The 13,532-nt window shown below is 38.1% G+C and overlaps 1 protein-coding gene across 1 annotated transcript in view; it reads left to right on the forward strand.

The window, feature by feature from the left end:
* Nucleotides 1-13,532, forward strand: part of LOC144380048 (uncharacterized) — a 353,400-nt gene that overhangs the window by 247,738 nt on the left and 92,130 nt on the right. The window contains exon 3 of the mRNA XM_078061530.1: nt 7,821-7,938. Within this exon, the coding sequence (XP_077917656.1) occupies nt 7,926-7,938 (13 nt within the window). The 5' untranslated portion in view covers nt 7,821-7,925. The remainder of the gene's footprint in view (nt 1-7,820; nt 7,939-13,532) is intronic.

The raw sequence follows: 13,532 nt of genomic DNA on the forward strand, positions 1-13,532 counted from the left end.
TATTTGAAGTGGTAAAATATTGCTTCTAAATAGATTATGTGACATTAAGTATGCATATACTTTAATCATTAGGTGAATCACTTAAAATTTATATAAAGAGACACAGACTAACTCACAATACATAAATTGATATTTGCCCTAGTGCGGGGTCAGCAAATTATGGACCAAATCCAGCCCACAACCTGTTTTGTTTTGCCTGCTAAGCAAAATTTTAACATATTTAAAGATTCTAAAAAAAAAAAAAAAATGAATATGAAACAGAGAAAAAAACACCTTATTGTATATAGTCCACAAAACCTAAAATATTTATTATCAGGCCCTTTATAGGCAATGTTCGCTAAATCCTACCCAAGAAAAATGAAAATATATTCACACAAAAATCTGAATATGAATGTTTATACCTGCTCTATTCATAATCAACAAAATCTTAAAGCAATGTAGTTTCCTTCAACAATGAATAGATAACTGCGGCATATACATATGATGGAATATTATTCCACAATTTAAAAAACAAATGAACTCTTGTTACACACAATAGCATAGATGAATCTCAAAGGCTTTGTGTCAGCGGAGAGGGGGATGCTGTAGTTTCAGAGGAAGTCAGCTAAAACAGAAAGTCTAAATAAGTTCCAGAGTCTCATAACACCCAGTTTTCCAGCTTTAGTCATAAACCATTCATCATACCAAGAACCAGAAAAACTTCAAACAATGAAAAAAGACAGTATGTCTGAAAATCAAGATGGCAGTAAGGTTAAAATTATTTGATAAAGAATTTAAAAACAAACAAATAATCCAATTAAAAAATGGGCAGATGACAGGAACAGACATTTCTCTAAAAAAAAGTACAGGTGGCCAATACACATGAAAAGCTGCTTAACACCACTCATCATCAGGGAAATGTGAATCAAAACTACAGTGAGATATCACCTCACACCAGTCAGAATGGCTAAAACCAAAAATGCAAGAAACAACAAGTGTTGGCAAGGATGTAGAGAAAAAGGAACGCTTGTGTACTGTTGGTGGGAATGCAAACTGGTGCAGACACGAGGGAAAACAGTATGGAGTTTCCTCAAAAAGTTAAAAATAGGACTACCCAGCAATCACACTACTGGGTATTTACCCAAAAAATATAAAAACACTAATTCAAAGGGATACATACATCCCTATGTTTATTGCAGCACTATTTACAATAGCTAAATTATGGAAGCAGCTTAAGTGTTCATCAATAAATGAATGGATAGGGCACCTGGGTGGCTCAGTCATTAAGCGTCTGCCTTCAGCTCAGGTCATGATCCCAGGGTCCTGGGATCGAGCCCCACATCGGCGGGGCTCGGCGGGAAGCCTGCTTCTCCCTCTCCCACTCCCCCTGCTTGTGTTCCCTCTCTCACTGTCTCACTGTCTCTCTGTCAAAAAAATAAAAAAATCTTTTTTAAAAAATTTAAATAAATGAATGTATAAAGAAGATATGGTATCTATATACATTAGAATATTATTCAGCCATAAAGAAGAATGAAATCTTACCATTTGCAACAATATGGATGGAGCTAGAGAGTATCACACTAAATGAAATAAGTCAGAGAAAGACAAATACCATATGATTTCACTCATATGTGGAATTTAGGAAACAAACAAGCAAAGGGGAAAAAGAGAGAGACAAACCAAGAAACAGACTATTTAACTATAGAGAACAAACTGAGGGGAGGTGAATGGGAGGATGGATGAAATAGGTGAAGAGGATTAAAGAGTACACTCATCATGATGAGCACTGAAGAGTACACTCATCATGAATGTATAGAATTCTTGAATCACTATATTTTGTGCCTAAACTATTATAACACTGTATGTTAAACTATACTGGAATTAAAATTAAAAATTTAAAGGACAAGAATTTAAAGCAGCCATGATAAAATGCTTCAGTAAGCATTCATGAACAGAATCAAAATAAATTAAAAATAGAACATCACAACAAATAAGTAAAAGATATAGAGAAGAAACAAATGAAAATTTTAGAACTGAAAAATACAATAATCAAAATTTTTAAATTCAGTGAATGAGTTCAATAGCAGAATAGAGTGGACAGAGGAAAGAATCATTGACCTGAATGACAGGATAATAGTAATTACCCAAACTAAGCAACAAAGAAAAAAAAATGGACTGAAAAAAACATGAACAGAACCTCAGGAACCTGTGTTACTATAACATTCGTGCCCTTGAAATCCTAAAAGGGAGAAAAAGGGCACAACTAAAAAGTACTTAAAGAATTAATGGTTGGAAAGTTCCCAGATTGGCGAATAAACCTACAGACTCAAGAACCTAAGCAAACTCCAAACAAGATATACCCCAAATCTACAAGACACATCATGGTCAAACTTCTGAAAACTAAACATAAGGAAATAATCATGGTCCCAGCAAGAGAAAAATGACACCTCTGGGAGAAACCCATGTGGATGACAGTGTATTTCTCATCAGGAACCAGAGAGACAAGAAGGAACTGGAACAATTTCAAGTACTGAAAGAAAAAAATTGTCAACCCAGAATTTTTCTTTTTTTTTTTTTTTTTGAGAGAGAGTGCATACGTGAGCAGGGGGAGGGAGAACAGAGGAAGAGGGAGAGAGAGAATCTTAAGCAGGCTCCACACTGAGCAATGAGCCTGACACCAGGCCCAATCTCACAACCCTGAGATCATGACCTGAGCCAAAATCAAGAGTCGGACACTTAACTGACTGAGCCACCCAGGTGCCCCTAACCCAGAATTTTATAGCTATTCAGTAATAAAGGGGACATCAAAACAATTCTCTTGGGAAAACAAGGAGAATTTTTCACTAAAAGAACAGCTAAAGAAAGTTCTCCAACAGAAAGAAATTGATAAAAAAAAAAAACAAAAACACCTCAAGACTATCAGGAAAGAAGAAAGAAGACTATAAACAAAAATATGGGTAAATACAATAGACTTTCCTTCTCCTTTTGAATTTCCTAAATTATGTTTGATGATGGAACCAAAAAATTATAATACTGTCTACCATAGTTCTAAGTGTATAAAGAGGAGCTCTTTTAAGATGATTATATTATAAACAGGGAAGGCTAATTGACATAAAGGGAGATAAAGTTTCTACACTTACCTTAAACTAATATAATGATGGCACCAGTGGACCAGTGAGTATGTGTGTATATAATGTAATATCTAGAGCAACAGTTAAATAGCTATTAAAATAAAAGTGAAATTCTAAAAAAATTAAAAATGTTAGAGTAGCCTATTAAAGCCAAGAAATAGAAAATGGAGCAGTGAAAAAGAGAAAAAGAAGAAAGCAAAAGTTTAAATGGCAGATTTAAGCCCTAATATATAAATAATTATGTTAAATGCAAATTATCTATACCAATTAGAAAAATTATATTAGATATAGTATATTGTATGCAATTATATTAAAAAATATACACAAACACATTAAAAGACTGAGATTGGCAGAGACAAAAAAAAAAACAACCCATGAATAATGTAGACTTCAGAGCAAAGAAAATCACCAGTCCAAGAAGAACATTATATGATGATAAAAGGGTCAAGCCACCATGAAGACAGAGTAATACTAGGTTTGTATGCAGCAAACAACAGAGCTGCAAAATATGGAAAGCAGAAACTGCTAGAACTAAAGGAGAAATAGACAATTATATTTCAAGCCTTCAACATCCCTCTCTCAACAATTTAATGGGACAAATGGACAGAAAATGACTAAGGATGTGGAAGAACTCAACAGTACCATCAACCAGCAGCATCGAATCAATAGAAGACTCTACCCAATAACAGCAGAAGACACATTCTTTTCAAGGGCCTACAGAACATACACCAAGAAGTGGTATATCTTGGACCATAAAATGAACACCAGGAAATGTAAAAGAACTGAAATCATACAAAGCATGTTCTATGCCCACAATGAAATCAAACTAGAAATCAATAAAGAAAACAGGAAAATTACCCAAATTAAGAACATACTTTTAAATAATCCATAGGTCAAGGAGGAAGTTTAAAGACCAATCAGAGAATACATAATCTGAGTGAAAATAAAAACACAACATATCAAAATTTGTTAGATGCAACTAAAGCAGTGCTGAGAGGTAAATTTATAGTGCTAAATGTATATAAAGAGGGAAAACCTCACAAAAAGAATCTAAGTTCCCACCTCAAGATCCTAGAAAAAGATCAAAATAAATGCAAAGCAAAAAGAAGAAACGAAATAATAAAGACAGGAGCAGGAATCAATGAAACTGAAAACAGGAAAACAATTCTTGGAGAAAAATCTATGAAAAAAAGAGCTGTGTTTTTGAAAGGATCAATAAAATCGACAAACCTTGAGCAATAGCGACAAAGAAAGAAGAAAGAAGACATGAATTACCAATATCTGGAATGAAACAAGGCCATCACTACAGACTCTGCAGACCTCAAAAGAATAACAAGTAAATAGCATAAACAACTCTACACACACAGATACGGCAACTTAGATGAAATGGACCAGTTCTTCAAGAGACACAAACTACAAATCACTCAGGATAAAAAGGATCATTTGAGTGGCCATTAAAAAAAAAAAATTGTTGGGGCGCCTGGGTGGCTCAGTCGTTAAGTGTCTGCCTTCGGCTCAGGTCATGATCCCAGGGTCCTGGGATCAAGCCCCATATCGGGCTCCCTGCTCCACGCGGGAAACCTGCTTCTTCCTCTTACACTCCCATGCTTGTGTTCCCTCTCTTGCTGTGTCTCTCTCTGTCAAATAAATAAATAAAATATTTTTTAAAAAATTGTTAGATTTATAAAAAACTTCCAAAAACATGACCAAGTGGGGTTTATTCCCAGGATGCAAGGTTGGTTTAGTTTTCAAAAACCACTCCTTGTAATCCAAAATACAAATAGGCTAAAGAAGAAAATCATGATCACATCAATTGATGCAGAAGAGACATTGACAAAATTCACTACCTATCATGAGAAAAACTCTCAGGGAAATAGAAAGAGAGGGAACTTCTTCAACTCAGTCCCAAATATCTACAAAAAACCTACATCTGGCATTATACTTAATAGTGAAAGACTGAATACTTTCTCCCTAAGATCAGGAACAAGGGAAGGATGCTCACTCTCATCAACTTTATTTAACAGCCAGTGCAATAATGAAAGAAAAGGAATACAGATCAGAAAGGAGGAAATACACTATCCTTCTTTGCAGATGACATGATTGTCTCATAGAAAATTTCAACAAATCTACCAAAAAACTTCTAGAACTAATAAGTGAGTTCAACAAGGTCACGGGGTACAAAATAAGCATATAGAAATTAATTGTATTTCTATGTACTAATGATGAACACATGGATGTTGAATTTTAAAATATAATGCCATTTAAAATCCCTCAAAAAACAAAAATATTGTATAAGATATGTACAAAACTTCTGTGTTTTATAAGCACAAAATGCTGATGAAAGAAATCAAAGAAGATCTGAATAAATGGAAAGACATAGTGTGTTCATGGATTGGAAGACCAAACATAGTCAAGTTGTCATTTCTTTCCCCGATTTTATACAGGTTTCATTAAATTTCTGTAAAAATCTCAGAACATTATTTGTAGATATAGACAAGATTATTCTAAAATTTATATGGAGAAGTAAAGGAACTAAAATGACCAAAATAATTTTGAAAATGAATAGGTGAGAGAAATCAGTCTACTCTTTTGCAAAATGTGTTATATACCAACAGTAATCCAGACTCTGTGGTATTGGCAGAAGGACAGACACATAGAACAATGGAATCAAACATAGAGCCCAGAAATAGATCCATACAAATATGCCCCACTGATTTTGACAAAGGTGTAAAAACAATTCAGTGGAGAAAAGAGGGCCTTTTCAACAAATGATGCTGAAGGAAGTGGACATCCATAGCGGAAAAAGACTGAATTTCAATATAAACCTCACGCCTTATACAAAAACAAATGAAAAATGGACCACAGAATTAAATGTAAAGCCATAAAACAATTTCAAAAATAGCAGAAAATCTTTGGTATCTAGGAGTAGACAAAAAGTCCTTAGACTTAACATCAAAAGTAGGATCCATAAAAGGGGGGAAATTGTAAGTCGGACTTCATCCAAATTAAAAACTTGTGCTCAGCAAAATAACCTGCAAGGGGATGAAAAGACAAGCAAGAGACTGAGAAAAAAATATTTGCAAAACACGTATCCAACAAAGGACTAGTATCTAGACTACCGAAAATTCTCAGGCTCACCAGGAAAAAAAATTAGCCAACTAGAAAATGGGCAGAAGACATCAAAAGACATTCCCCTAAAGAGGATATACTGATGGCAAGTAAACACATAACATGTTCAACATCATTCGCCATTAGGGAAATGCAAACTGAAACCTCATAAGATATCACTACACACTGATCAGAATGGCTAAAATAAAAAAATAGGGACCACACCAAATGCTGGAGGTGATGTGAAGAAACTGGATCACTCATGCATTTCTGGTGAGAAAATAAAATGTTACAGTCATTCTGGAAAGCAATTTGGCAGTTTTCCAAAAGGTTACATACTGAATCATTCCACTGATATAATGTTCTTGAAATGAGAAAATTATAGAAATGGATACCAGATTATCATTGCCTGGGGTTAAAAAGAGGGTGAGGGTGGGAGATAAGTGGAGATAGCTATAGAAAGACAACATGGGAGACTCTTGTGTTGATGAAAATATTCTGTATCTTAATTGTGTCAGTGTCAATGTGGTTGTGATATTGTATTGTGGTTTACAAGATATTACCATTGGGGGAAACTGGGTAAAGAGTACACTGGATCTCTCTGTATGATTTCTTACAACTGCATGTAAATCTACAATTATCTCAAAAAGTCAACAATTTTTAAATGTATGTTTTTTTCTTTTGGGGCTTCTGGGTGAATGATTTCTAACCTAATAAGTGAATTATTCAGAGTTTTTTAAACCTGATATTCATTCACTAGAACTGGAAGATTATTCTGGCTTTCAATTCTGAATTCTGCTAAGAAACTGTCTGTCTGTCTGTCTGTCTGTCTGTCTGTCGTGGTTTCAGAGAACTATGAAGCTCTTACTGTGTGTAGCCACCTTCTGATCATTGGAATCCCTGAGCCTTGGCGGGGAGAATACATTGTAGCCTGTCATCTAACTTGACGTAACCTTCAATTTCTCTTCAGAGAGTTTTGGGTTTTTTTTTAATCTTAAATTACTCTTGGTTTAGCTTGCCAGTTGATTGAGTTTGTAGACTTGTTTGCTTAACTTGACAATGTGTAGAAATTCCTATTTGTATGAGCAATATGTCTAGCATATAACTTTCCATTAACTCGATTTGCACATATCTTTGTGTTGCGGTTAAGAATGAGTCATCCTCCCCTGTATTGCTGAAGCCAATATATACATAATCCCAACATAATTTGCTTACACACTGACCCTTCATATTATCACTGAATTATCTTTCCACTGGAAAGTGGGAGAGCTTGGTTGGATGGACTGGGAAGATTTTTGCTCCATTAACTGCCCATGGCCAGAGAATTATGAAGGCCCTGATCTTAGGCTTTCTGGCTTAACAACTCATTATCCTAGCTGAGTCGAATAGCAAACAGTCCAGATTGGGGTTGCCAGCAAATGCAGATATTGTGATACTTGAGCGAAACAAGACAGAGATACGTTGACCACAGCGTGCGTAAAAGGCATTGATGGCTGTCGTCATGAACGGTAATGATGCTGACCTGCATTAATGTCCACGTGGAGGCTCTTCCTCTCGCAGGCCGAGGATGCACTGTTAAAAATACATTTGTATTTCCCACAGAACAAAGTGGGCTTTGTACATTTGCTGGTGCCATTTGTGGTGGAGAAGAACTTTCTCGGATTGCTTTGGAATGATGCAGAATGCGTCTCTCATCCAAGAACTGAAATGATACGTTCAGGTGAGTCTGGAGTCCAAATCCTCAAAGGAGGGATTTAGGAGGGATTTAGCATTTGGGAGGATCAGGTTTAAACCAAACAATCCCTGTGCGAAGAAATTCCATTCAAGTTCTTTCTTTAAAACCGGAAATTAAACAGTCATTATAAGGTGAACTCAGGAGAGTGGTGGCATGGTTTCTCCCTACTGTTAGGGGCGTGAATTTCATTTGGGGTCATCTGTGAATTGAAAACTCTATTTAAATTTGATTCTGGTAAACACAGCTCCTTGAAAGTGCAACAATCAGAGTTCTAGGCAAAATGTGTCATTTTAGAAACATGTGATATACCTGAAGTACAACTCCTTGCATAATTATCAAGATTTAAGTCCTCCTAGAGTATTGTTTTAAGTATTTCATTAAATGCACGGGCTTATTTCCAAAAATCTTGTAGCAGTGGAGAGGGCCAGATCATAGAACACGAATTCCTTCAAGACCCTGGTAGAGTTAGCATACCTTATTAAAATTACTTGAAGCAAGCCAGAAAGCTGAGCTGGTGAATCGGGCATCCGTTGGCACATTTTCCAGATGTTTTGATTTTTAAGTTTCATTAAGTGAATATCGGCAGAATAGCCAAGGCTGTGTAAATGCAGCAAGATCACACCCCACCCAGTAAATAACTCTTTCAATTGCTTTCAACAAAGCCTTCTCTCCAAAACTGAATTGCACATTGTTCTTTATGAACACAAGAAAGACTTCCTACACATCCTCTTAAATTCTTAGCAGGGCAGAATGTTGGTGAAAACTCCTCTTGAAACATTTAATGGTGAATACTTAAAATTAATCTGATTTTACTGGCATATTTTTTTCTTTGAGCAAAAATGAGGTCTTTGGGGAAAACTATTAAACTCAGTCAAGGTCTTCACTTGTCTTATTCAGTGAGATGTTCTCCAGCAGATCAGAGAGTTAAAGGGAGTCTGGGGATAGGAGCATGCCTGCCATATTTAAGGAAGAGCAAGGAAGGCAGTGATGAGGAGCAGAGGAGAGCTGTAGGAGATGAGGTTGGGGTAACAGGGCCACTCTCTATAGAGCCTTGTAGCCCAATGGAAACACCTTGGCTTTTTACTCTGAACAAGAAAGGGGGCCATCTGTGGCTTTCCAGCAAAGCAGTGACAAGATACGGAGCTGGGCGTGGAGTCAACATCCCTGAGACCCCAGATCCCCAAATGGAAATCAGGGGCTGTTGGGAAGAGCAGAGCAGAGCAGATGCTGGGGAGAGAGCCAACAATGTGTACTGCACACTGGGTTTTCCCACAGTGAGTGATAGAAAGAAAATAAAACAAAGTATGCTTTTGAAACCAGGGATACTCACACATGTGTAACACACACATACGCAGAGAGAGGGAGAAAGAGAACTTTTACATCCCACATACCTTCGTAGCCATGAAAAAAGTGAACAAAGTATAGAAACAAAAGAATTGAAAGGACTGAAGTGCTTTGATCAAAACTAAATTTTTTTTTTTTTAATTAGGGTCACTTTGAGGAGTTCAGACTCCTCAGGAGTACATCTTCTTGGTTCCATCTGTCCAATGTTTCAGGAAACAGTCTGTTTTGGCAGTTAACTGTGTCTACAGTTCTTACATAAAATATGTTAAACATCTGTCCCTGATCAACTTAAATATCACTGCCTTCATTGTGTCTAATGCTGGCCCATCAAAATATAACTTACAAGAGAGGATTTTTTTCCCAGCCCATCTTAAGAAGAAGCATAATCATATTCTCAGAGCTAAATGGGAAAATTACAATATAACGATTTCAGTGTAACAGTTTCTTTGTAGACAGGTATCATTAATTTGGGGACCACATGGGATGAATTTGACCTAACCCCGATTTAAATATATGTCCATCCTTGTTTGCAGCTTGTAGCTTAGAAGTATCTCTTTTTGTTAGCCCGGGCAACACCAAACCCATCCTCCATGAAAGAATGAACTTTCATCTGTGCTAACATGCTGGCCAAAGTGGAATTTCTACACAGCCATGATTCTGATACTCCCAAGGCAGTCCCTTAGGAAAGGTTCTCTCTACATATAATACCACGAATACTGTTTCTTGTTGAGACTCTACTGTGTGCCAGGTACTGAGGGGAGCTCTTCACATACAATAGTCCAGCTTCACCCCTTATAACTGTGTGACCTTGAGTCATGAACTTAATAGCTCTGAGCTTTAGTTTCCCCCTCTGTAAAATGGGGAGAACTTCATAGGTTGTTATGAGGATTAAGGGAGTTAATGTATGTATATTGCTTAGAATAGTACCTGGCACATCATAAGCACTCAATGTGTAGCCTATTAGTAATCTAATAATCCTCACGGCAGTTATAAAATAATACCATTATGTTTCCCACCTTACTGATCAAAGGTAAGAGAAGATAAATGACAATAGCAATGATCATGATATACCACTAATAGCTGGGCTAAGCAAGTTATATAGATTATCACTAATGTTTACCACACCTTTATTCCCACTGGGAAGCCAAGAAGTTAAGGTCATATGGCTGGATTGATGGAACCGGGATTCAAATCCAAGTCTTTCAATAGAAATATCTGTGCTCTCTCTGTTACACCAGGCTACCTCTTCGGGAGTTTGGTCTGCATGGTAGAAATCAATTCTAAATCTGAGTCTTCATAAATTGCCCAGTGGGTTTTGAATACCCTCTTTTCTTCCATTGACCAAATGAATAAGTTGGGCATCTTAAGACCATGATTTTTAAAAAATTTTTTAAACTGTATCCTTTTGCTCCAATGCTATGCTTTTGTCTATTTCTCCCTTTGGTTAAAAAGTGAAAGTGGTTGTTAAAATGGACTTTAAAAGTGCTTCTTGATATTAAAGCCTATCTCAGGAAATGACTTGGCCATGGGAGGATGGGTGGTGCGCTAATATGGATTGAACACAACACAGGCAGTCCCTGCGTGCCAGAGCCAATATTTTCTTACTTAAGCAACAAGTTTCAAAGCAACAGAATATTAATGTGAGCATGGGTTAGAACCATTTTCACACTGTGCAGTTCAGGGATGATCCTGCATGGAATCATCTGGGCCACTGCTTAGTAAGGGGCAGATTGCTGGGCTGAACTGGCTGAGTCCAGAGGTTGGAGGTACGAGTCAGCCATCTATATTTTCACAAGTTCCCCTTGTGATCCATGTGCACAGGACAGGTTGGACTGTTGCTTCATACATAGGACTTTCCTTCATCCCCATCACCTTTAGCACAAGCTCCCAGAATCGGAATGGAGACCTTTACACATCAACAGTCAGATACCAGGAAAGCTCTGATCAGCAGTCAAGGAGAGGTAGAGAGCAGAGCAGGTGGGAAATTATGATGAGGAGAGATCATGCCGTGCTGTAATCCCTCAAAGCTTCCTTTTTTTTGTCATGTTCAGTTAGCCAACATATAGTACACCATTAGTTTTTGATGTAGTGTCCAATGATTCATTAGCTGCATATAACACCCAGTGTTTATCACAACACGCGCCCTCCTTAATACCCATCACCCAGCTACCCCATCACCCCACCGTCCTCGCCTCTGAAACCCTCAGTTTGTTTCCCGGAGTCCATAGTCTCTTATGGTTTGTCTCCCTCTCTGATTTCCCCCTCTTCGGTTTTCCCTCGCTTCCCCTATGGTCTTTCATGCTATTCCTTATGTTCCACATATGAGTGAAACCATATGATAATGGTCTTTCTCTGCTTGACTTATTTCACTTAGCGTAATCCCCTCCAGTTCCATCCATGTCGATGCAAATGTTGGGTATTCATCCTTTCTGGTGCCTGAGTAGTATTCCATTGTGTATATGAACCACATCTTCTTTATCCGTTCATCTGTTGAAGGGCATCTCGGCTTCTTCCACAGTTTGGGTATTGTGGACATTGCTGCTATGAACATTGGGGTGCTCATGCCCCTTCTTTCCTTGAAGCTTCTCTTATGTGAGAAGTCCAGCCATGAACTCAATGGTCCAGGGAACCCTGAACACAGGGATTCTGCTCCCCATTTCATCCCACCTGCTTAGCCACAAGATGGACAGGCTGCAGCAGAGGACAAAGGCTGGGCCTCCTTTCAGCCTGCCTGATGCTACTAATACACATTCACAGCTCTATGGATTATAGGTGAGGTTTGTATATCCTGTTCCTGATTTGAGCCAAGCTCCACAATGAGATGATGGGGAAGGCAGGGGAGGTAGAAATAATACTCGTGGCCCAATAATTGAGGACTTACGATGGACTCTCTCTGGTTAAGCACTTTGTGTGCAGCTTCTCACTTTATGCTCACAACCCAAAAGGTAGGTCCTCTTTTATCCGCCTTTTCTAGATGAGTAAACAGAGGCACAGAGGAGCTGAGTAATTTGCCCCAGAGCATTCAGATAGTGGGGCAGAAGCATAATGCTACTGCTCATTTCTCTGCTCAGCTTCAGAGGTTTGGCCTCAGTTAGTCACAGTATCCCATATACTGCTTGTCTATTGTTTCATTTGCTTAGATATATATATGTAGAAAACAACAGAACAGGGAGTATATTTTTACTCACATGCCTTTGGTGTTTGAATATGGATATAACTGGGTCTAGGTTGAAACCGACCAGCAGCAAGTGTCTGAAGACCAAACAGATCAGAATCTGGTGAATACTAACCACATTTCAATTTATAGGGATTCTACATTTTTTTTTTTCCTAAGATCAGGACAAACCCAGTGAAGCCACAGCCAGCTCTAGGTCTGTGTTGTTTAATGTAGGCGATGCTTTGGGTAATTACCGTGTGCCAAGCACTGGGTGGGAGCCTCCCATATAAATCTTCATTTAACCATCAAAACAATCCTAGTACCCAAGTAACTAAAGTGATCCCACTCTCCTGATGAGGCAAATGAGGTATAGAGTGAATCCTTCAGAGTAAGGCCCCTGTGACTCCAGAGCTGAGCTATCCTGCTGTATTGGTCAGAGTTCTCCAGAGAAACAGAACCAATAAGATTATACAGATATACATGGAAGAGGAAATTTACTACAGGAATTGGGTCACACAATTATGGAGGCGGAAAAGTCCCACAATCTGCCATCCGTAAGCTGACGACCCAGGAAAGCCAGTGAAGTCATTCTGTCTGAGTTCAAAGGTCCAAGAACCAGAGAAGCCAATGATGTAAGTTCCTGTCTGAGTCTCAAGGCCCAAGAACTAGGAGCATCCATGTTCAAGGGCAGCAGATGGATGTCCCAGCTGAAGTAAAAAGAGAGAAAAGTCTCCCTTCCTCTGTTTTTGGTTCTGTTCAGGCCCTCAACGGATTTAATGGCACTCACCAACATTTGTGAGGGCAATCTTCTTTACTCCATCTATAGATTTAAATACTGATCTCGTTCTGAGTTACCCACACAGACACATCCAGAAATGATGTTTGACCAGCTATCTGGGCATCCCTTAGCCCACTCAAGTTGATACATAAAAGTAACCATCATACCTCCCTTTCCAACATGGACTACATGGGGTAGAGGTCAGTAGGAAGAAGCAGGAGATTAGAATTCTAGTTCTAACTTTGCCATTTTCACACCTTGCAATTCTGAGACAGTCCATGTCCCCTATGGACTTCAGTC

Source organism: Halichoerus grypus, chromosome 1 (genome assembly GCF_964656455.1).
Source record: "Halichoerus grypus chromosome 1, mHalGry1.hap1.1, whole genome shotgun sequence".
NCBI lineage: Eukaryota > Metazoa > Chordata > Mammalia > Carnivora > Phocidae > Halichoerus > Halichoerus grypus.